At 42.5% G+C, this 24,810-nt stretch overlaps 1 protein-coding gene across 1 annotated transcript in view; it reads right to left on the reverse strand.

The window, feature by feature from the left end:
- Utp20 (UTP20 small subunit processome component) overlaps positions 1-17,859 on the reverse strand; it is an 80,208-nt gene extending 62,349 nt beyond the window's left edge. The window contains exons 1-15 of the mRNA NM_175158.3: positions 17,651-17,859; positions 16,463-16,543; positions 13,049-13,115; positions 12,785-12,917; positions 11,872-12,060; positions 10,313-10,394; positions 9,534-9,671; positions 8,911-9,066; positions 8,224-8,370; positions 7,923-8,057; positions 6,914-6,991; positions 4,962-5,140; positions 975-1,130; positions 760-848; positions 127-232 (exon numbers count right to left, since the gene is read on the reverse strand). Of these exons, the coding sequence (NP_780367.2) occupies positions 127-232; positions 760-848; positions 975-1,130; positions 4,962-5,140; positions 6,914-6,991; positions 7,923-8,057; positions 8,224-8,370; positions 8,911-9,066; positions 9,534-9,671; positions 10,313-10,394; positions 11,872-12,060; positions 12,785-12,917; positions 13,049-13,115; positions 16,463-16,543; positions 17,651-17,695 (1,781 nt within the window). The 5' untranslated portion in view covers positions 17,696-17,859. The remainder of the gene's footprint in view (positions 1-126; positions 233-759; positions 849-974; positions 1,131-4,961; positions 5,141-6,913; positions 6,992-7,922; positions 8,058-8,223; positions 8,371-8,910; positions 9,067-9,533; positions 9,672-10,312; positions 10,395-11,871; positions 12,061-12,784; positions 12,918-13,048; positions 13,116-16,462; positions 16,544-17,650) is intronic.
- Between the last annotated feature and the right edge of the window lie 6,951 nt (positions 17,860-24,810).

The following is a 24,810-nucleotide window of genomic DNA, read 5'->3' on the forward strand; positions in this document are numbered from 1 at the left end:
AGAATCTAATAACTGAATTTTCCCATGTGACTGTCTTTAGGTACAAAGATTTCTGTTATATCACCCAACAGGAGTTTTTTTTAATATTTCACTCATTGTTAAGACAAATGGAAGCCGTTTACTTACAACACTAAGTGCTTCACTCGTCCCACAGGAACCAGATGAAGAAGTTCTGAAGACTCTTCCAAACTTAGTAGAGTATTTACAGCTTGACAAAGAACAAATAAATGTCCTAGGGCAGAAATCCAGGAAAGGCACATTATTTCATTCTCAACTGTGAAACACCTCATTCACCAATAGCCCTCGTTACTTGCAGAAGGCTCATTTAAAGCGAATCTGTGCTTTCTAATACCATGTATGTCAAAGGTAAAACACAATAGAAACCAACAGAGGAAAGTTTCTAAGTCAGACATTTTATCTTTCTTCCGGGGAACATATGTTCAGAAGCAGCGAATAAAATCCATACTACTGACTGATGAAGAAGCAAGCCGAGGTAGCACCTCTACTCTAACCTGAAGTATGTCAGGGTATGATTGTGTTCGGGCCAATAAATGAAGCAGTCTGAAGCAGAAGGTGTCTCTAAGAGGTAGGGAAGGCACAGGAGGTAGCGGGTGCTCTAACACCCCATGTTTTAACTTCTCCTAACACTTGACTTTCCTTGTGTTCAGGCAACTTATAGGGTCCATGTAGCACAGGCCCTACCATATGGAGTTACAGCACTGTTCTCTGGCACACCAAGAGAAGGGCTGACTGACTGACCTTTCCCAAAGCTCCCTCTGTCAACAGCCAGGAAGAGTGACTCTATGAAGCAGGACACAAGCGATATTGTCTTCTCTTTCTCAAGAGGTCTGTTATAAAGTGCAAAGAAGGAAAATTTCAAATTTCTATTTAACAGCTTAGTCTCAGGATGGAAAAGAATGGGTAACATTTTAATTGAAATGTTAAACGTTTGTAAAACTGTTTATTTTTCTTACCTAAGATGAGGTAATACCACAAGGGCTGCCCAAGACCGTGAAAGGTATGTGGCATCTTTATTTGGGGGTAACTGAACTATGGATAAGAGATGGCTTAAGACTGGGAACTGTTCCTTTCTTCTCTTGGAGTCAGCCTTCCTCTGCTTTAAGTAGGATCTGAAGGTGAAAACAAGAACAGGTATTTAACAAAGCACAAGTATGAAAGGGTGCATCTTGAAGGGAGGAAGGGCTGAGGGTGATGGATGGATGGAAACAAACTCGACCATTTACTGACTGCTGGGGCAGGCTCTTCAATCCCATGTGCTGGACCCCCCTCTCCACTTTAACTGACTTGTAACCTAAGCCAAGTCCTTCCTAGGTCTAGGCTCTGCTGCGCACTGTGTGCTGCTGGGCATATCTGAAGGGCTGGAGCAAACTCACTTCCTCCATTCCTCAGATCTTATTTATTTAAAATGGTATAGCTATGAGCCTGGGAAGCTGGAACTGACTCTATACACCGGACTGGTCTTGAACTTGTGTCAATCCTCCTGTTTCGTACCTTCTGAGTGCTGCTGGTATTACAGGCATGAAACACTGAAATCAACCACCTGTTCCCTTTTTCATGACCTTTTTACTATTTTCCAAATGATGAATGGTGTCACATTTTTTAATGGAAAAATTGGCAAATATCACTTTTATTATGATTGACAGTTCTGCTCCCCCTTTACCTGCAACAAGGGTCCTCAATGATGGTTTGTGACTTACCATTTGTTTGTGGGTATGTATTAGTTTATATAGTTATAACTAGCCCTTTTCTATTCTTGCAAGCAATGTCACAGAAAAGTCACATTTTCTTTTGGTTCCATACTTGTTAGGACACAGAATATTTAGAAATAATAGATATGTAACTTAACCATCTTACTAGTTAACCCTTTTTTTTTTTTAAACTAGACAGTGTTTCTTTGAGTAGCCCTGCTGTCTTAAAACTCACTCTGTAGACCAGGCTGGCCTCCAACTCAGAGACCTGCCTGCCTCTGCCTCCTGAGTGTTGGGATCAAAGGTGTGCACCACCACTGCCCAGCTAGTCATAATATTTTGAGTCTTTCAAGACAATAAGCATGGTATGACAACCTATAAAAATCTTATAAAATACTGAGATGATGTCAAAGAAAAGGTGATTATTTGCCTCATACTATGCTATAGTTAACGCCTCTTCTTGCCTGGAGTCTTGAACTCAGACCTTATAAGGTTCAATCCTTCCTACCATTACAGTAAGTCCAAAGCCCCACTCCACAAGGGACTGATCCTCTCTGTCCCTCCCCACTCACGTGCCTAACTGCCTCAGTAGGTCCCTCTTCACTGTCGCTGTCTTCTGCAGGGTACACAGGCACCTCATTCCCAGTCACACCCCACTGTATACAGCAGTGGACGGGGCGTTAAATGAGCATTTTCACACCAATTCTCTCTCCTGGTTCTACAGTTTGGAGTTTTAGACAGGCTCTTGCTATGGACCCCAGGCTCACCTCAAACTCCAATGTGGCTTAGGTTGGCTGCCATTGCAACACTCCTACCACCTCGTTTGGGTTCTAGTCAAGTGTGAGGTGTCTGTGAGCAAATACATGTCATTACTCAGCTCAAATTATTATTCAAAAGTCTCCACAGGACACAAATCATTTCTGTAAAGAGTGGCAAAGGAACGTTGTCTCAGAGAAAGGAGACATGGAAGTTGTAGCAATAGCTTTGGGTTAAAAGATCTAATTTACTTATTTTCCTAAGCACTCTGCTCAGGAGGATTACAGAACTGTGAGGTAGGACAGGAGCCTCATCAATCCCTTGGCTTCTCTGCGGGGAAGGAAGCAGAGAACCAAGCAGCTTCACGCCAAGCACAGGAGACACAGTTCTGGGGACGCCTGCAAGAATATGCTACTAGAGGCTGACTGGCTTTGGGTTGTAAAATCAAGCTCCAAGGCCACAGAAATGATTCTCCAGAAGTTACTCATTATCCATTTCTCAGGAGCCAGAGCTCAGTTAAGAAAAACAGGGCTCTGTTTGGCATTTGACAGAAGCTACTTTCAGAGTTAGAGACGTCAGCAAGCACTGAGGAGCCAAGGCCCCAGAATCTCTAGCTCACCTAATTCCAAACTAAATGCTGTGAGCTATGGGGATGCTAGTCCTCGCCCCAAATACTGCAGCCAAGGTCAACGCTGAGATCTTAGCAGACTCTGGGAACCCCACGCACTTACCCTAGTGTCTCAAAAGGAAGCAGACCACAGGAATGGCAACACGTAGGTGTAGCCACTCCAGCAAACACAAAATCAAGCCTAAAAAAAAAGGACCGGGTGCTGGGACGGCTCAGCGAGTAAGGGCACGTGCTGCAAAGCCCAGTGACCTGAGTTTGGGTCCCAGAACCCACATAGTAGAAAGAAAGAAACTACGCACACAAGCTAACCTCTGACCTCAGACATATTCTGCGCCCATCCTCACACATGCTTTTAAGAAGAAGGCGATCCATGGCCCCTCTAAACACGTTTAATACGTTATAAGTGAAATACAGACTCAGGGACACAGAAGGAGGCCAGCCAACATGCCCAGGTGATTTCTGACAGCTTCATGGAGAACAGCTTTTCAACAAACGTTGCCAAAGCAAGTTAATAGCCTGATGGCCTAAACCTCAAGTTTAATGTAACAATGAATGCGCAATGGGCTGCAGACTGCATATGACACAGAAGGGATGGAGGGAGGGAGGAAAGTCAGACTGCTACACAGTGAGATCCTACCTCAAAAAAAAAAAAAAAAAAAAAGAAACTTAAAAAACAAAACAACAAACACTCTTTTAAGGTTTGATAGAACTGTTGTTTCTGTCATGAATTAACAAACTGTATTCAAAATCACGCTTTCTTAAGTCACTATAATGTCTAATTACAGGAAGTGGGTAGCGATTCTTCGAATTTATCATAACCCCCCAAAATTCCACATTGGGATATTTGCAGAGTTGAAAATATGAATGGTCACAATAGCTTAATGTGCAGTAGCCAAGAGGCAGAAATAACCTAAATGTTCTTCCACGTGTTAATGACAAGTGTGACATTCTTACCAGGGAATCCTTCTTAGAAACAAAGAGGAGTGAGCTTACTTGATAGAGCAACCTGGGGAGTCTCAGAGAACTGTTCTGGGTGAAAAAGCCAATCAACTGCAAAGGTTAAAAAAGGTATCCTGCACGATCCTCCTTACAGTGACATGCTCACAAAAACGGGCAGGCCGGCTGGTGGGTAAGGGTTAGGGATGGAGGGAGGATGGCTACTAAGGCCATCTAAGAAAATTGTGAAGAGTAGGGGAGAGGGGATGGAAGGGCCTGGGGGAGATTGTTTTTGAATATTTAAAAACTGGAGGAGAAAAATGTACAAGGATGAAGGCCTTTGTGCCTTCAGGTGGTGGTGACAGCTCTGCGGAGTGATCACCTGCACAAATCTAGGTACAAACAGCACTCAAGTAAATACACAGAAAACTGAGGCAGTCTCAGTGAGCCTAAAAATTGATTCTAGAGATAATACAAGACTTTACCAGAGGGGACTATATATGTATATATATATATATATATATATATATATATATATATATATATATATATATATATATATATATATATATATATATCCTCTCTATACATTTCTTAAAATTACACATGAATCTAAAATAATCTTAAAAGGTTAAAAAATTAATAATCACTTCTAATCTTTATCACCATCTGGGATAAACAAAATGAATAGGTTTATGTCTCCATCCATACTTTTCCATGCTTACCCATAGCTTTGCAAATTGGAATCATGCTAATACTATGTGCACAGCCACAACTCGAGTCTTTCCCACACTTTATCATGCACATCATTCTAGATATATAGATACAGATAAGACAGATCGATCCAATCATCATTTTGGGTAGTATGCTTGAACATTCAATTAAGAATCAATAATCTTACCACCACTACCGGCAGTAGATTTAGAACTTACCCCACTGTCTGCTGTGAGAAAACCAGAGGGTATTTTTCAATGGCCATGGAGCCGGCAGTGGGAGGAGGAGCTTTGTGCAGAATGAGCTTGGCTAAAATGGCCAGTGCTTCATCACTGACCACAGAGTTGTCCATTAAGAAGCAATTCTCAATGTACAAGAGAAAGCTCGGCAGGAACAGCTGAAGACAAAAACAGGAGATTTACATGCATTACAGAAGCAAATTCCAGGACACCCAGGAAAGAGATGTAAGAGTGTTACAAAGGATCAGCATTGAAGTTCTCCATGGAGACAATATGGCCAGCCATTCTGGGAACACTGTGACAGAAAAGGACTACAACCGAGAAGTTAATGTCTGGGCTACTACCAATGCAGTGCAAGGAGGAATAAACACATCCCAGATACACTGACTCTCATATCCTGCCACGAATACCCTCCCAAACCTGTTAGAGCTCCGACTGAGAGGAGAGCATACACAGGGATGGGAGGGAGTACAGGGCCCAGGAACCAGGAGAGAAACAAAGGCCACCCCAGCAGAACGTCCGTTCAATGCTGAGAAAGCAGGCCTAGACAGGAGGAACCTAAGGCAGGAAGAGCAGGTGAGTTGCCCACAGCTTGCCACTGGAGTGTTGAGAATGCTGCTGGGAGACAGAGTCACAGACAAGGTATTCAGTGTGTGAAGAGTAAGTCAACTGCTCATTCAGGCAAAGACAGGCAGACACAAAAGGACAGGACATACAACTCTAAAATTCTTCTCATTTATAAAATGTAAGTGGCAGATATGGATTCAAACAAACACACCAAGATAGAACTTTCCTGGAAAGGTGTGCAGGATAATGGAACTAAAACTAATCTCCCGGAGGAGGGAGTCTACTGATGAGGCCAAAACTAGCTTGTCACAGAGAGAATACCCTTAGGTGAGTTCAGAATAAATACCAGGGAAAATAAAGATTACTTGTGGCTACTGCTGGTAACATGGGAAAACAAATGATTTGGTTTTTTAGCCTTGTCTGACTGGTTTAAACTAACACACACACACACACACACACACACACACACACACACACACACACACACACAGAGGTCTTTTAGTTTTTCTGATTCAAGGTCTCAGGCAGTTTTGCTAAGCCTTAACACCTGATCCTTCTGTCTTCATTTCCCAAGTACTGGGATTATAGGCATACACCACATCTGGATAAGATGTATTTTTTACTCCTGTGTGTGTGTGTGTGTGTGGGGGGGGTGGGTAAGGCGGTAAGATGGGATCTCATACAGCACAGGTTGATCTGCCTTGCTATGGAGCTAAGAATGAATCTATTCTCTATGCTTTTAGTTCACATTCAAGTTCGTTGAACTGACTTCTCAGTTTTACCAAATGGTTTTCTAAATAATTCAATTACTTCTAGAAACATAGTGGCTGTGACTGTCATTGGGGTGTGTGTATATATGTGTGCATGTGCTTTGTGACAGAGTCTCACTGTGACACTGGCTAGCTTGGCCCATTACACAGTCCAGGCTGGCCTTGAACTCACACTTGCCTCAGCCTCTGAAGTGCTGTGAGTACAAGCTTGCATCACACTTGGGTTCAGGATTTTTTGGTGTGGTGGTTTTGGAGACGGGGTCTAAACAGCCTGGACCAGCCTTAAACATTCTGTCAAGATGGCCTTGAGCTCATCTTCCTGCCTCTACCTCCCAAGTGCTGGCATTAGAGTCTGCACTGTACAGATAGGTATTTTAAATGACTTAGTATACAGTTTCACGTGTAACTAAATTGAATATAATTTCTTTATTGACTGAAAATAATTTCTTTAAAATTATATTAACTAAACTAGCAAGCACTGAATCTGTTCCTCTCAAAAAGCAGCAGCAACAACAACAAAGAAACCACAGGATTTCAAATGTAATTATTTCATGACACATTTATAAAGTGCCTTAAAATTAACGTCTTGCTTACCTGCTCAAACTGCTTCATAGCAAACATGACTTCAGAAAAATCCAAAACCGAACGTCTCTCAAATTTGCTTTCGAATACCTGAGTAGTAGCAGAGATCAGAAGTGTCTGTAAATGTACAGTGGTTCTCTCCTCACCCCCAGGGTAACTACAGTCAGGGACAGGAGGCACACCACATGCCAACCAGTTCTCCATACAGAGGCTCAGCGGGCTCGGAGGGAACTCAGATGCAGAGCAGGCATCTCAGTGACTGTAATGGCCCCTCAATGATGCTTGGCTCCTTCCCAGCTACAGGTGGCCATAACAGCAAAAGCAGAAGGTTCCAGAGGAACCCAGGTTTCTACTCTCAGTCCCATTCTAACCTGCTTTCCAAACCCACTAGACTGCAAACAGCTTAGCATGGCCCTGCTCAGAATTCTTCCAGGGTATTCCCTAGCTACGGGATAAAGCCAAACTTTTCAAAGCCAAGAGAGCTCTTCTCCTATGGTATCCACACTTTCCTAGTGCCCCTTTGCCCAGACTACGTGCATTTGTGAAAACAAGTCAGTCAGGAATGTTCCTTCTCCAGGTGGTTTTTTTTCTCCATTGGCAAAAACTTTAAGACTACTCTGAGTATGTGTCCTTTGAAAAGCTTTCTCTTTTCCTCTCGTAAGTAGAATTAACAATTATAATTCAATAGACACCTCTAAGCTATTAGTTCACCATATGATAAGTACTCACTCCCAGGCTCCCTAATCCTTATCAGAATGGTAGGTATCATACCTACCCTGAAATACATAGCCCACACACACTCTACGGTAGCCTACGCATACTCCCTGATGTTTGCTTAGGGATTTAGCTGTTATTGTACCATTGTGCTTGTTTCCATGAAGGCATGAAGCTCCCATCTCCCCAACAAGAACAATCCCTTGAAGGCAGAGCCTTTGTCGTGCTTCATCTGTATACGCAGCAGACATAATTAATGCTAAACACATTACTAACTACACAAGTAACAGCTGCTAAAGTGAATTACCTTTTCTACGGTTTCTTTGATGAGGGTCTCTGGCAAGGAAACATTCTCAGCTAGGAGCAAAGCAGAAACTACATCCAAGAGAGTCTTTCGGCAAGATGTGGAGAGACTGGCTGTCTGCAATGCTTCAGACAATACCTGTAAAAACAGAAGAAGACACAAGGCACGCATAGCAGTCTCCACTCCACCCTCCAGTGCTGGGATCATGAGTCCTCTGCATGTGCTAGGTGAGTGTACAACACAGAGCTACACCCCGGCCCCAGCTTTTAACAAGCTCTCAGGCATATCAGACTTGGGAACTCACCCCACAAACATCAGCAGGCCGTGTTATCTTGGACCCGCTTCCGTGTTTCACGACGATCAGGTATGTTTCTAGCAAGCGCCTCATCTGTTCAGAGTTCTCACAGCAGTTTGCTTCTGTCACTTTGTTGTGTAGCTCCAGGAGTGACTCCTTCAAATCAAGAATGTAATGGAGAAAATAACTACAAAACACTAAACTCATGGTTCAGGCAGTTACATAATACTCTGTGACAGCTCCCCTCCTCACGCTGTTCAGCTTTATAAAGAAGGAAGATGAATGTTTCAAGCATCACTAGATGGCAGCCAGGATTCACAGAGCATCCTGCCCTGTGTTCTTTGGAAGTCCTGACTCACCCTCACAGCCTCCTTGACATAGGCAACATCGCCCCCATTTTAGCATATGAGCATACCATGCAACTAGCGCTCTCAATAACGTCTCTGAGTCACACTAGCAGCGAGAACAAGATGCCAAAAAACAATAGCAATTCTCAAAACCACCAAGCCCCACTGGTGTCAAAAGACTAGAGGGGGAGGAAGAAGATGGATGCAATCAATATATAGAAGAAGCATAGGAAATGTATAGGAAATGATGATGAAACAATGCCCAACAGTGTGCTGCCCTGCTCAGAGCAGCAGAGATAGGTATGCAGACGGCCCGGTTACATACCCATTCTTAACAGTTAAAACTTACTTGCAAACAGTCAAAAAACACACCAAAATGTTCCTTATAGATATACACTACAGAGGATTTGGCCATGGTTTTTAGGGTTTCCCCAACTAAAATCCACGGTAGTTGAGTTTCTGTTTCAGTGACTGGTCCTAGCTTTTGCAAAAGGAGCTTCAGTGCCTGTGGGAATGCAAGAGACAGCAGTTAAAATGCTTTTGAATAACATTTTTTTTTTAAAAAAAGAAAGCATTAAGCTGTGTTTTATCACTGATCTTATTAAAGATTTGGCAGCTTTGACTATTAATTCTGTAGCCCAGGCTGGGTTTAAATTTTCAATCCATCTGCCTCAACATGTCGGGTGCTGGGATTACATGTGAGTAACTACCACACTGCCCAACCTTAGGATGGGGAATTTATTACAGAACCGCCTCTCCCTCCCTCTCTACCCATGGCCATCAGTCAAGCACTCAGGATCAAGAAGACAGAAGCGATTTTGTAAGTAAAAGCACCCAAAAGCCACATCAAGAGGACAGTATTAAGCCTGCCTCTCCCCAGTGTGTGCTTCCTGTGCATCCCAGGACGCCCCTCCTCCTCATCTGCTTGATCCTCTTATACACAGACTCCAAGTACTGCTCCCCACTCGCTACCTGGCCTGTGCAGGAGTGAAACATATTTCTGACTCCCTTGCACATTTCAAAGAGCAGCTGTCCAACTCCTTCCACTTTCTCTGGATGTTCATTAAGATCAAGAAACATTAAGTTGAAAAGTGCATTTTTATCAGAGACCTAAAATGAGAAATGGGAAATTGTGTTTACAAATACAAGTATGTCCAACTAAGAAGTCATGCTTCCTATTTTATATACTCATATTTAAATGGACTCCTGGAGCTTCTGAAAGGCACAGACGTAATAACTTTATACTAGAATTTTGAACTTGCCTTGCAATAGTCACATGAAGGTGATAAATTGGTGTGATAGGAAGGCATGTGCTAAGAAAAACAGCATAAGGCAACACTATATCTTTTAAAGTAAACCAAATATTCATATTTTATAAGCATAAAAGAAATTTAATACTAGTTTAAATTTATTACCAAACCCTAAAATTCACTAGGAAAAATCCAGACAAACACAAATGGTAAAATACAATTGTTCCCTTGCAAGAAATCATTACAGAATTCCCTACACTGACCAAAGGGCACTTTATATTATGTACACTGAAAGTTATAAAAACCCAAGTAACAGAATGATCCAAATTATAGCTAACTCCCAAAAAAGACTAAACCTTATGCAACATAAGCTGAGAATAATAACCAGCTTCATTTATGTATTTAAAAAAATTACTTCGTAATCACTTCAAAAACTATCTATTCTAGTCATTTGATTCTTAACAATTTACTCCCAATAAACACAGAAATTATCACACTAACCTTTCTCATTAAGAAAGTAAAACTTTCGGCTGCAAAATTTCTTATATGTAGTTTTTTATGAGCCAAGAGGGTGCTATACAAGCTGTAAAAGGAGAAAAACAGGGCAGCTCCGTCAACCACATCGGTTTAGTACAGACGAGCTACATGTCAGCAATCTCGACATCAGTGCTAGGCATGCACGGGGTTACAGACACTCAACGTCAAACAGAAGGTGGAGACCAGAAGCAACAGGCTAAGTGGCACTGGTCTTCACAGAAAGTCATGAAACGGTCACACACAGTGAGTTCTGAAAGGCAGCATGAAATCAGCTGTGAACTGGGAAGCTTACCACTAGGAAAAGCAGATAGGGTGAGCAGAACTAACCATATCAGGGAATAGTAAGGAGACAAGAGGCACACCTCAGAGAGGAGGGTGAGATGGCTAGGGAGGGTGGGAAATGATGGAGAAACATGCATCTCGGAACCCCAGCCAGGCATAGGAGTCTGAACACCTTCAGAACAGCAGGTGTGAATAAACACTTGCTGAATACCATACTTTCTCTAAGGTTAATTTGGCAGCAACATACAAGCTAAAGGAAAAAAGAGGCTAACGATCTAGTTAAAAGGCTAGTCAGGCAGCAGAAGCTTGGGGCATCAAGGCAAGTATTAGCGAGAAAAGGAAAGGCCCAACCCAGAAGGTATTTCAGGAGTCCCTGCAATGGAGCTGAAGGCCTTCCAGTGATCTAAGACTCTCTAATGATCTGTCCTGTTTTTCATCCTAACATAAACACACAACAAGGGCTTCTATTATGTTTTATTTGTGACCATACCAAGTGAGTTAAAACAGGAAGCAGTCACTACAAGTTCACTGAGCTTTATAAATGACAGAAGAGATTTTGGAATCCTGGGTAACTAGATCAAAAATGCCTCTAAGGAGCCACGAGGAAGATCGCTGGGTTCTTTGCCTGGCTCCACACCCACACCTTCTATTGGAACAGGAGAAATAATTGGAAAAACAGATGAAACATTTAGTCTAATTTAAACATGTAGGAATCTTTTCTTTAAACAAAAAGCCACCAAGAAATTCAATCTCCTTCCACATCCCTATGCATTTAAAAAATGGTATCTCTTTTGCTGAGCATAGAGATATATGCTGAAGAAAAATATACCTATATATACCTACTGCTGGACAAGCACCAGCATTTTCAACAGTTTTCTTAAATAGTTCAGGGGTTTGCAGAAGACAAGATTACAAAGAAATACAGTAACACGTCTGAGATCTAGTCAACAAGACAAAATAAAATACAGAGAGATCAAAACTTCAAAGCTATCATGGCTAGTAAGTATAATGAACTCCAAGTCAAGTTTGGATGGGTGGGTATAATTTTAAGAGTTGAGGAAGAAAGAAAGTAGGTACATACAAAGATATACACAGCAGACTAAGAGGTTAAAATGTAGATTACCATGACTGGCACATCAACTCTGTATAAGGAAATAATTAGGCAGTGTGCTGGAAAGGTATTCTGGAGTCAGGGAGAGGTCAGGGCAAAGGAAGAAGGCAGTGCAGAAGAAAAGGGGCACCTGTATATCTTGGACATGTCCTTCACCATCAGCCTCCACAGGTACTTGTAAAGATACGAGAGCGAGGTGAAAGCCCATTCTAACAGTTCTGTGTCCTGAGTCTCCAGGATGGACGTGATTGTCAGGAAGAAGTCTTCAAAGTGGGGGTAGAAATCAGTCTGCAGATCCCGTGCCAACTGTACTACTAAACTGGATTGAAGAAGAAGCAACCAATTACAAATAAAAAGCTGATCAATAATATAGATAGCCTATGATCGTTTTCATGAATTAAAAGGAAGAACTTCTAATCAGGCCTCTGTTGTTGCTGTCTTAGTTTTTGAAACAATATCTTCTGTTGCTGTACAACCCAGGCTGGACATGATCCACCTGCTTCTACCTCCTGAGAGCAGGGATTGACTATACAGTGTGCCATCACTAACAGCTCAAATCCTTAACACGTGAGCAAAGAAAGTAAACCAGAAACAGTGATGGCAGAACTGGGAGCCACCCATCCCTGGTCTCAAGTCAGAAACAGTGATAGCAGAACTGGGGCCACCCTTCCCTGGTCTCAAGTCAGAAACAGTGATAGCAGAACTGGGGCCACCCATCCCTGGTCTCAAGTCAGAAACAGTGATAGCAGAACTGGGGCCACCCATCCCTGGTCTCAAGTCAGAAACAGTGATAGCAGAACTGGGGCCACCCATCCCTGGTTTCAAGGAAACATACAGCTCTCTTAGGAGCACAGAGAAAGTGCAATGTACACCAGGATGCTGCTTTACAGAAACACATCTTTTTCTGATACAGTAAACTAACAGGGAAGGCATACTCATCCTGCTTCTAAATTACAGACCGTAATTTAAGGCCAGTGATGAAGCATGGTTTTCCTTAGAACTCAGATAAACACTATTGAGCCTTCATCTGAGATGTGACTTACTCCAAAAGAGGTTGGTAGGCCAAACTGTTCCTAATTTGCAGGTGAGTCTTCAAGCTCTGGACAATTTCATTTTGATGATAGACCAACTGGTTAAAAGACTGACATTTGTCAATGACTTCTTTGTAAAATTTCCCTGGATTAACAAAAGGAAAAAAGAAAGAAAGCAAAAAGGATTATGTTCTATTTCTCCATCGCCTCACTAGTTGTTGGGAACATAAGATGTGCAAATTATGGGAAGATGAAGTAGAAAGAAGCAGACGGTACCGAAATGTTCCGTAAGGTTCAGCTCTCTCCACTTCAGCAGAGCCTCGAAGAAGTAAGTCTCGACGTCCTGCCAAGAGCAAGGCAGCTGTTAGTGAGGCAACTCCAGGACAACTGACCAAGCTGCAGAGCACGGACCACAGCCAGCATCTTAGGACAAGGATAAGGGGTTAAAAACCCCCTTTTTGTGTTTTTGAGAAGAGGGGAGAACCAACTTCCTCAGTCTACCAGCAGCAGGTCTACCAGCAGCAGGTGAATTACAAAAACAAGTCTTGCTGCTTTGGCTGTAGCAAATAACTGTTTAAAGCCCAAGTAATAGTCACAGGAAAAACTGCCTGCAGAGAAAAAATGTAGGACTCTTCAGTTCTGCATTCTGCTTTTAGATGTGTGGACTACTACAACCCTACGGGGAGGAAATCTGGTACTTTTCGACATAAAAGTAAACGTGTCCTTCCACCAGCAATTTTACTTTTTAGCTATTACTTTAAAACTTAATACACATAAAGGGTTATTACATTGAGAAGAAATCAAAACAGCTTAAGATCCAACAGTAAGGCAAGAATTGTACTACTTCTGTGTCCTATACAAATGCAAGTGTACTACATGGCTATAGACTAGGAGCCAGATGGTATTGGCACACGCCTTTAATCCCAGCACACTCAGGAGGCAGGGCAGGCAGATCTCTGAGTTTGAGGCCAGCCTGTTCTGCAGAGCAAGTTCCAGGACAGCCAGGGCTACACAAAGAAACCCTGTCTCAACCTTCCCTACCCCCAAATTATATTAGGGTTAAGGATATAGCTAGTGGTAGACAGCACCTCTAGCATGTGTCCTTGAGGCCCTGGGTTCAATCCCCAGCAACAAAGCAATAAAAATTAAAATCATCTTGTTGTCATTAAGTAGAAGGATGTTGAAGACACATCCCAGTGTGATAAAAGTGCTTTATATATGCATATATTGATTTATATCTAATTTTTCTTATTAAAAGCCAAAAACATGGGCTGGAGAGATGGCTCAGCAGTTAAGAGCACTGATTGCTCTTCCAGAGGTCCTGAGTTTAATTCCCAGCAACCACATGGTGGCTCAGAACCATTTGTAATGGGCATCCGATGCCACCTTTTGGTGTGTTTGCAGACAGTGACAGTGTATCCACATACATGAAATATGTACATGTGAGAGGGCTCAGTCCACTGGGGACCATGCCACCCCTGGAAGGTTCTAGGTGGCATACAAAAGTAAACAGAGCAAGCCGTGGAGAGCAAGCCAGTACACAGAACTCCTCCATGGCCTCGGCTTCAGTTCTAGTCTCCAGGTTCCTGCCCCGAGAGTTCCTCCCCTTGTTTTTAGTTGTAGTCTTGATCATAGCAATAGAATTCTAACTAAAACAACAAGAATGGAGACCAACAGCCCCCACTGTAAGATGTGTAACTGAAGCCATTTTGGATGATTCAGCCTAAGAATTTATGTAAGGAAATTTCTTACGAAAAGATGCCAGTACCCACTCCCGTATGTTTTTTTTTTTTTTTTAAATTGTGCACTCTCATCTTTAACATTTTATTGCTTGGTGCTTTTGACCTGTCCTGTAGCTTACGCTAAGACCACCTGCTGAACTCAAGTCTGTAACTGCGCCTCCGCATTCACCTGTGCTCTAGATTCACTAAGGTTTAGAGACAGGGTCTCACCATGTAGCATGGCTGGCCTCCTACTCACAGAGATCTGCTTTCTAGGTGCTGAATATGGGATTAAATGTGTGACCACCACACTCTGCTAGTCAAATGTGTTTCTGTGTTTCCCTTGGTGGCCTAGTAGTAGTTAAGATTAACTGTGCTTTCTGGAACTGTCCCTTTCTCTCAAATATCCCATGGACACTGTAATTTGCATGGGTCACAGGTACTACACATCACACTGAGCAAGTTCCAAGTGCAACCAATTATCTTCCTCGGAAGAGCTGCATGCTCTCTCTTATTAGCACTCAGTGCCTATCCTATCTCTAGAGAGTGTATATGCACACGTGAATGGCAGAGTCTTGCTCTGTAGTCCTGGCTGGCCCAGAATTTGTAATCTTCCTTCTTCATCCTCACCCGGAATCCCTTCCCAGATTGTTGAGTGGTCTCTTCAACCATCCGGCTATTGTAACCAAAAACCTTAACCTACCTTCTGTTCCTCTCCACATATTCAGTAGGTCAGTTCCCGCTCTTGAATGTAATGTCCCCGAAACGTCCCTTCTGATTTGGTTACCACTATCCTAATCATTTCTCATACAGACATCAGATCTTCTCTGCTAGTTTACATCCTGCTCTTTCCTTCACGTTAAAGACAGACAGGCTAAAAATCTTAAGCTTGATCATGTCACTTACTCCCCTGCTTACAGTTCAGGAACAGAATCCTATGGCTTTAGGATAAAATCCAAATGTCTCAGCACATAAAACTATTGAAGATCTTTCCTATGTCTCCAGCTACCCTCCTCTGCTGTTCCAGGCACCCCACTCGTGTGCACCCTAGACACATCTATAAGACTGAACAGTTTTGTAGTGCTTTAAATGGGACACACATTCCCGAGCTTCGGCTATTTTGTGCAGACTTTTCCCTTGGCCTGGAAAAGCCACTCTTGTCCTCTTGCCATGCTAAAACCTACAGCAAAACTCAATTCAGGTCCCATCTTAAAAATCATCTTCTGACATCCTTTCTGACACTCTCAGAAGGCTCCTTTCACTGAGTTCTCAAAGCCTTTTATGCTGGTCTAGATGTTATCATTCAACATGCTAACGTGGTAGAAGACAATGCTGGCAAAGACTCGGTACAGAATCTGCTCAGTAACAGATGAAGAGCTGAGGTTGAAACCCCAAGTTAAAGGTGTCAACGCTAACAAGACTGAGGTTAGGGTTAAGGCTTTTAAGAAAGGCTAGCAGAAGCACTAAGGGCTTGGTGCAGCAAAAAGGAAAACCCTTCTTCACAGAAGATGGCAGGTATGTGGTTAGAACCAGAAAAAAGTGCAGTTTAGTATCTTCGAGAGGAAGGAACTAAACACCAGGAAAGTGATTTCACTAAAATCACTTTAAAATCGGAGCTGCCAAAAAGTACAGGTCTGTAGACCCACTCGCAATGGACATGAGAAAAGAAGAGTTTCCAGTAACAAAACCCAATTGAGAATCAAGTCAAGCCAAGTCAAGTTCAACACGGCATCATCCGACTGAACAAGGCCAGGATGAACATGCACCATCTGGTATGGTACTCCTCTCGAATGATTCCAGCTAGCTGCATATAGCTATTGAGGGATTTAGGTTTAAAGTGAATGAACATATTTGCTGTGTGTGGTTTTTTAATTAGACAACACAGGTCTAAATCACTGCATGTACATTACAAATGGCTTGAAAAACAGCTTACTTACATTGGTGAGAGAAATTTAAAACTCCCTCTTACCTCGTCATAGCTTGCAGTTCTGTCGATACGGTGAATAATATCAATGTTCACATTCCCCAGTCTCTCTGCAAATGTAAGAAACTGCAGAGAAAAAGCATATTTAAGACATATTAGCATTCAATGCTTATCAGGTTTTGATATCTGCTGGAGTAAAACTACACCATAATCACATCAAATTCTGAACACAGAACGTTTTAGAGCTTCAGTGAGCAACCTCTGGACCATCACCACAAACAACAGTACCCTTAGCGTATCATTTCAGACCCGTGGTTTCTATTGGTCATAAAATATGTAACTTTTTAAAATAAGAGCAGCTATTACTTATGAAACACAAAAGGTAAATGTAAGAACTCTAAACAAAAGCAGTTACTACTTGAAGATAATAAATACTTGTACTTTTTGCATAACTTACTTCATCTGTATTTCTTTTTTCTTTTAACTTAAGTACCCTTGGAACAGGCTATGTAGCCAACGATGACCTTAAAATTTAAGTTCAGACCCTCTTGCTTCTACATCCCCAGGTCTGGGGTAACAGGCATTTAGCCATCACACCTGTTTTTGTTGTAACTGTTGTTGTTTTTAATGGGGATCCAACCTAGGGCTCCCTGAATGTTATTCAAACACTCCACCAACCGATCTACCTCCTACATTATGTTTTATCAAATACAATTTCCACACAGACTGGAACCTGGACGAACGCTTTCACACCACACCGAAAGCACAGGGATCTCGCTAAGTTGTGGGAACAGGTATATTTTTTAAAAACAGACAGACTCAGTTACAAAAGGGCTTGGAAAGGCATTATAAAGTACAACAGTAGCCAGCAGAAGTCATTCGCCACTTGCCAGCTCGCTCTACCCTCCTCTGTTCAGTCTTTAAAGTTAGAAGGGGGACTCGGTTGCAGACGATCCCCTGGGCCAATCAATTTGAGCCTGGAGTGAAGGGAGTTGCCCAGACAGGCCAGATCTCACCGCTAAAAGGCGGACTCTGGAATTCAAGTTTCCTCACTCCCCTGCGAACTAATGTTTTTTTTTTTTTTTTATACTGGCATAGTCTCCCATTTTCGCCAGAGCCCCGGGCAAGCGATTCCGGCTCTGCCCGGACTTGCAGGCCCTGGGGTTAAGGCGATCAGCTGGTCAGGCAGAGGCAGGGCGAACCGCGGCTCCGGGCCCAAACTCCCGCGCTCACCCGGTATGTGTTCTCGGTCTTGTGCGAAAGTGGCTTTGGCTTCATGGCTGCGGCGGGACAGCGGCCCGCGAGGGTCTCAGGACGACAGGAAGGGATCCGCGGGCACTGCGGAGGAGAAAGTTACTCCCACGCGGTACTCTCCAATGCTCCGGTGCCTGCTTTTCCTCACGTGTAGTTAGTGCCGCTGGGCGCCGCCATGTTGGAAAGCCAGGATGTGTGGGTCATGTGGGCGGAAGAGGCGGGCCGAGCATGCGTGCTCTTCCTGATTGTCAGTCGTGCAGTTTGCGGATGTACAGTTTTTGCTACATGAGAAGTTGGCCAACACAAAACAAACTCAGTGGTATTTTTGTGGACGTTTTGTTTTGTTTTGGACATTGTTTGTCATATTTGTCATTTGCCTGTTGGTCTTGATTTTCGTTTTTGTAGATTGGTGGTGATGGTGGGGTTTGGTTTGGTTTGGTGTTTTGTTTTTTCAAGACAGGGTTTCTCTAATCCTGGCTGTCCTGGAACTCACTGTGTAGACCAGGCCGGCCTCGAACTCAGAAATCCGCCTACCTCTACCTCCCAAGTGCTGGGATTAAAGGCTTATGCCACCACTGCCCAGCGTCCTTCCTTCCTTCCTTTCTTTCTTTCTTTCTTTCTTTCTTTCTTTCTTTCTTTCTTTCTTTTTTAAGAGAGAAGAATGTACAGTTGAATGGGTTGGGAGAATCTGAGAGGAGTTGGGAAAGGGAAAAACACGATCAAAATATATTGTATGAAAATTTTTAATAAAAAGGATAAAAGGGTTTTATTATAGAAAGAAAGCATAACCGTCACAACCTAGCATTAACTGCTGCTCGATACATACCGTGCACCATCAAAAGCTGTTTCCACCCATAATACAGTAATGCTGGTTATAAACTCAAAACGTGAAGTGTATGTTTGTTTGTTTTTTTTAAGCCCCCTTGGCATGCAAGGAAACCAAAGTTGGGCATCTTGTAAGTGACGATCTTCATTCACACGCAGACTCCGAGGTCCAGGTTTTAGTTTAGTACTAGAAAATAAAATCTGGCTCTTCACGAATGCCAGGAAGCAGCTCTACCACTAAGCTAGATCCTACAGCTCTTAATCATATATATAGAGAGAGTGTGTGTGTACAGTCGATGAGCCATGGAGTTATTTGCACAAAAATTGATGGAGGAAGGTCCAAGTGCAAAGTCCTTGAGATAAGATTTCATCCTAGCCTGGCTTGTGAGTAGTCAGAGCCCATCATGGGTAGAATACAGTGAATCAAGATATCTTTGCCTCCATTTATTACCTTTCCCATTGTAATCCATTTTAATCCATGGGAGTTCTGGGTATTTCTTCAAATCATGAAACAGTTCCCATGACTTTTGAACTGGGTTTGGTTGGCCAATCCATCATCATTTTATATTTTCTGTCCCCATGAGTTTTGTTTTGTTTTGTTTTGAGACAAAGTTTTTTTGTATAGCCTTGGCCATCCTTTCACTGTAGCCCAAGTGGGTTTCAAACTCAAAGAGCCCCCTGTCTCTGCTACTCAGTGCTGGGATCAGAAGTGTGCACCACCAATCACCACCCAGCTCCCTTCCTCATGATTCTCTGTGTTAAAGAGTAAGGTGTAAAACTGCCCCAATTATATACAAGTCAAACAATCCAAACGGAAATAACACTAGTAAGGTTCCTTATTCATAATAGACTTTGAATGTCTGAAATAATCCCGCATCCATTACCTCTCTGGTGTTTATGACAGCCCTGTGAGGTAAGCAGAAAGATATAATTGCCTTCCTATCATACAGAAAGAAATGAAATAGTCCCAGAGAAATTAAGCAATTTTGCCAAGGTCATGTGCTTTTGCTTGCCAATGCCAGAGCTTCTTACTCAGGCTTCAAAGGCCCTGGCACAATACTCATCTTCCCAAGTGATAAATGGTTGGCACTGTATAGCTCTCATGCTGCCCCAAGCACTGTTGCAAGTGTTTCCCATATGATGACTCATTTACTCTTCCTACCAGGTAGTTCTATTATCTTCATTTACCAATGAGGAAGCTAAGAGACAGACTGGGTAACTTGGCAGAGACTAGCTAACCCCATAAGGAAGTCAGAGTACCCAACAGTTGCAGGCAATGTCAGGATTTGTACTCTTAGTCTATGCACTATGCTACCAGAGGATTTGGGAAAAAGTTTTGTGATTCAGGCCATTGTGGGCACAGCTCAAGAGTCTTTGAGATCAAATCCAGAGATCCATTTACTCCTTAGATTGTTGCAAGCCCTTCCTGTGATGTCTATAGCCTCTTGGTCTTATTATCCACTTAATGTGATTGGGAGATATAATTAAATCTTTGTCCTTAAACTACTTATCTGTGTGGAAGAAACAAGGCTGAGCAGTCATCATTTTACTGTTTAGCTTGAGTTCATTAAGAATATGGAATAATACAATACACCTGTGTGGTTTTCACCTAGTTTGCCTGTATTGGGTTAGACAATCTCTATTTTCTGTTTTCTTTTTGGATGCCCACCCCTGTTTGTTTATTCTCAATTCATGAAGTTACAATGACAACAGGGTTATCCTGTCTCCAGGGTTCCATACATGGCTTAGATCCGTGTGTGTGTGTGTGTGTGTGTGTGTGTGTGTGCGCGCGCGCGCCTGTATGTGTATTGGTGTGTGTGTGTGCCTGTGTATATATTTATACATGTACTATGTGTGTGTCTTTCTATGTGTGTATGTTTGTGTGTGTGTCTTCTTGTTTGTGTTTGTGTCTCTCTGTGTGTGTTCAATTAGTTCAGTGAAAGTTGTTCCTAGATCCTAGAACTTGCTAGTTGAATTATTGGGAAACAAGGCTGTTTCTACTTGGAGACTAATAAATATAGTTGGTTATAAAATTGAGATTTCTGGTAGCCATCTTATACCATACAGGGACAACCAGCAAGAGAAGGAGTGGATGATTTCAGATGAGTGCAGTACCCAAAGAGGAGCAGATCAAGTTCCAGATTTTCAGCACCTAGCTCTTTCTGCATCTGTCCATGAACTCTTTAGTATTGTAAGCCAATATGCTCAAACAAGTCTGAACTGGGCTTCTATCACTTACAACTTAGACAAATTCTTTCCAATCACTTCCTTTTTCTGATCAATATGGGCATCATTTCTACACTAATGTTCTCAGCAAGGAAGGCAGAAGCTCCATGGCCTTTTATGAACTGACCCTAGATGGTACATTGCTTCATTCCCTCCCCTCCAACTCCATGACAGTCAGAGCTCAACAGACTCAAGGGCATAGATCAAGCCTCTTGGGGGAAAGAATGTCAGCTATATGGGCAGCTACATTTTTGCATATATATATATATATATATATATGTGTGTGTGTGTGTGTGTGTGTGTGTATGTATATGTGTGTGTCTATATATGGGCGTATATAAGCATGTGTGTGTGTGTGTGTGTGGTGCATGTAGACATGTATATACATGAGTGTGGAATCCAGAGGTTGATGAAGTGTGTGTTTATGATCACTTTGCGACAGGGTCTCTCAGGTGAAACTATAGCTCACTGATTCAGCTAGTGTAGTAGTCAACTTGCTCTGGGGAATCCCCATCTCTGCCTTCTGGGTGTTAAATTACAGGCAGACTGCTATGTCTGTCTGGCATCTATGTGGATGCTGGGGAATCCGAACTCCAGTCTTCATGCTTGCACACTGTGATTGCTATTCTTCCTGACTACATTTGGAATTAACTAAGATCCAAAACTGGAGGACTCACTGCTTTGAAGCAGTGCAACTGAAAGCTAGTCAAAGTGCCTGAAATTTGCCTTTCCATCGGTTCTATGAGCACTTGAATTTAAACAACTTCCTTAAACCTTAAACCTGCACCCTCATGGCCACCTGTATACATGGCCAGCATCCTTTCAAAAAAGATCACAGTGCTTCATGTAACTCAGAAAAAAAAAACACTGTACTAGCAATATGACCCTCGACTATTCTCACTGTTTAAGCCAGATTATAAATGACCCACTGTTTTTCTTTGTACATCTTTTTCTTTTTCTTTTCCTGACAGGGTCTGTGATGGTTTGTATATCCTTGGACCAGGGAGTGGCACCATCTGAAGGTGTGGCCTTGTTGGAATGGGTGTGTCAATGTGGGTGTGGGTATAAGATCCTCACCCTAGTTGCCTGGGTGTCTTCCACTGGCAACCTTTGGATGAAGACATAGAACTCTCAGCTCTGCCTGTGCCATGCCGGCCTGGAAACTGCCATGCTCCCACCTTGATGATAATGGACTGAACCTCTGAACCTGTAAGCCAGCCCCAATTAAATGTTGTTTTTATAAGACTTACCTTGGTCATGGTGTCTGTTCACAGCAGTAAAACCCTAAGTAAGTCAGGGTCTGTGTATGTGGTGCAGAATGGCCTCAGACTTACAATCCTCCTGCCTCAGCATCTTTTGTACTGCACTTACACGTAGACACCATCATATTAATCTTAAAAGACTTTACCAGTTCTTCTAAAGATAGGGAAAGTAAATAAGCTCTTTTTTTTTTTTGCATGTGATTTTGTGTGTGGTGTGTGCATCTGTGTGTGTACAAGTTTTCATGGATGAGCTTATGTGTCTGCAGGTAAGAATGCATTTAGATGTATGTGTATGTGCTTTAATAGGCTGGAGATTGTGCTCCAGTGGCTTCCTCAATCACTAGCTACTGGGGCACTCCCCATCCCTCTCTCACACTGTAGGTTAGCATTGGTAGTTGGTGGAGGAAAGAGAGAAGTGGGGGAGGGGGAAGAAGGAAAGGAGATAGGGAATGGAAAGGGGAGGGAGGAAGGAAGAGAAGATGCCTTGAGATGTCTTCTCATGGAACATTTTGACAGAGCAGCCCCATAAACTGCAGAGCAGCTTGAGTACCACTCTGTTCCATGTGCTGGAAGGTCTCTTCGCACGCAATAGCAGTATAGGGTTGAAGGTGCCATACCACTGGTGCCTTGTGTTGGAACACCTCTGCCTTCTGTTTCCTGCCACTGCTGCAGACCCTAGCTGCAGGAGGAGTGACTCTGTAGTCCCTCACCTCTGCTGCACTGTAGCTCATGTACCTTCAGGTTGCTCTTAGGCCAATTCTTTGGAAACCTACAGAAATGTGTCTTGCCTTTTCCACAAACAAACATGCAAGTGTTAGGGAATTGATATCTTGTCAACCTATAGAACAGGAGAGGGGAGGGGAGGGGAGGGAAAGGGATAGACAAAGAGTAGAACTTTCTGAGGAATAATTATAACTTATTTGGGAATAATTGGGAAGCACTGCAGTGAAGTTAACATGTTTTCAAAGATGAAGCCATGTGTGTTCAAAGAGATTGAGGCCAGGAGACACTTTGAGGAGCTAATTGAGGGAGATTTACAGAAACTGTTTTAAATCAATTATGCTTGGCTACAGAATGAATAAGAAGTGTGGTGTCGGGCAGCAGATAAAGTTGCAGTGGTCTTTGTGCAGGCTGTATTTCTGGTCTGTTGCAATGGTTCATGTTATCAGGCATGTGCACACAAGATCCTCTCCTTTACATGCTTAGGGCTTAATTGATTAGTCTGTGGTTAGGGTTGACAAAAGTGACTCCATGTTGATTCTGACAACTTTCGGTGTCTTTTTTGTGTTCCATCTCAAGAATTCAGATTAATACCATTTTTTATGTTTTTTCTTTTCTTAAATTTTCTTAAGGTTTTCTTTATGTATGTTCAATATATATATGTGTGTGTGTGTGTATGTGTGTGTGTGTGATTCTGTGTTACATAAGACTTTGCATACATGTTATACACTGAGTATATTTCCCATACCATCATCTCATTCTCATTTGATGAAAAACATTGCATTGTGTATTAATACCACTTTTTTTTCTGGAAAAGGATCTCACTATGTATCCCTGGCTGGTCTGGAACTCCCTATGTAGACCACATTGGCCTTGAACTCACTGAGATCTCCTGCATCTGCCTCCTGAGTGATGGTATTATAGGTATGTCCCACCACACTCAGGCTTGCCAGTTTATCCATTCCTCTGTTGCTGGACACCTAAGTTGATTCCGTGACTTAGCTGTTGTGAATTGTGCTGCATTCACCATTGATGCATACGTGCTTCTGTGGTATGTTGACTTGGAGTTCTTTCGCTAGATATCCTGAAGTGGTGGAGTTGGGTAGCATGGTAGATTTACTTTAACTTACTGGAACCACCACAGTGATTTCCATAGTGGTCTGACTGGTTTGCAATCTCACCTGCAGTGTTTATGGATTCTCTTTAAACCATATCTTCATCAAAATTTGTTGATTGTTAATAATAATAATAGTAGTAGTTGTGTCATTTTTTGAGGCAGAGTATTACTATGTAGCCCTGGCTGTCCTGGAAATAGCTCTACAGACCAGGCTGGCTTTGAACTCACAGAGATCTACTTGCCTTTTCCCCCATTGTTTATTTTCTTTTCTTTTAAAAAAAAATTCTGTCTATGAGTGCTCTATCTGTATGTATACCAGAAGAGAGTATCAGATTCCATTCTGATGGTTGTGAGCCACCATGTCGTTGCTGGGAATTGAACTTAGGACTTCTCAAAGAGTAGCCAGTACCCATAACTGCTGAGCCATCTCTCCAGTCCCTTGTTTGTTTTCTTAATGGCTGCCATTCTGAATAGAGTGAGATGGAATCTCAGTGTAGGCTTACTTTACATTTCTCTCATGGCTAGTGAAGGTAAGCATGTTTTCACGTATTTACTGGCCATTTGTCTTTTGAGAACACTTAACTTGTTTCATTAGCCCACTTAATGATTGGGATGTTTGATTCCTTCCTTCCTTCCTTCCTTCCTTCCTTCCTTCCTTCCTTCCTTCCTTTCTTTCTTCCTTCGAGTTCTTGGAATACGTCAGATATTAATCCTCTGTCAGTATACACCCAGCAAAGGCTTTTCTCTCATTCTCAGTGTCTTTAAGGAGACCACTGAAATCTCTCTTATCCCCACTTCAACAGAAGCTTTCTGAGCCAATTCTTAGAATTTGAAAGATCGAAACTCCTAGCCTAGCTTTGGCAGGATTCCTTAACCTGAAGCTCTGAACAGGGTATCAGCAGGGTCTGGCCTATGCCATTCTGGAAGCTTATAGAATCACACCAAGGTGTTCATACTGCTCTTTTAAGGGGAGCTGCCCTTGTGATTGA

The sequence above is a fragment of the Mus musculus genome, chromosome 10 (genome assembly GCF_000001635.26).
Source record: "Mus musculus strain C57BL/6J chromosome 10, GRCm38.p6 C57BL/6J".
Taxonomy (NCBI): Eukaryota; Metazoa; Chordata; class Mammalia; order Rodentia; family Muridae; genus Mus; species Mus musculus.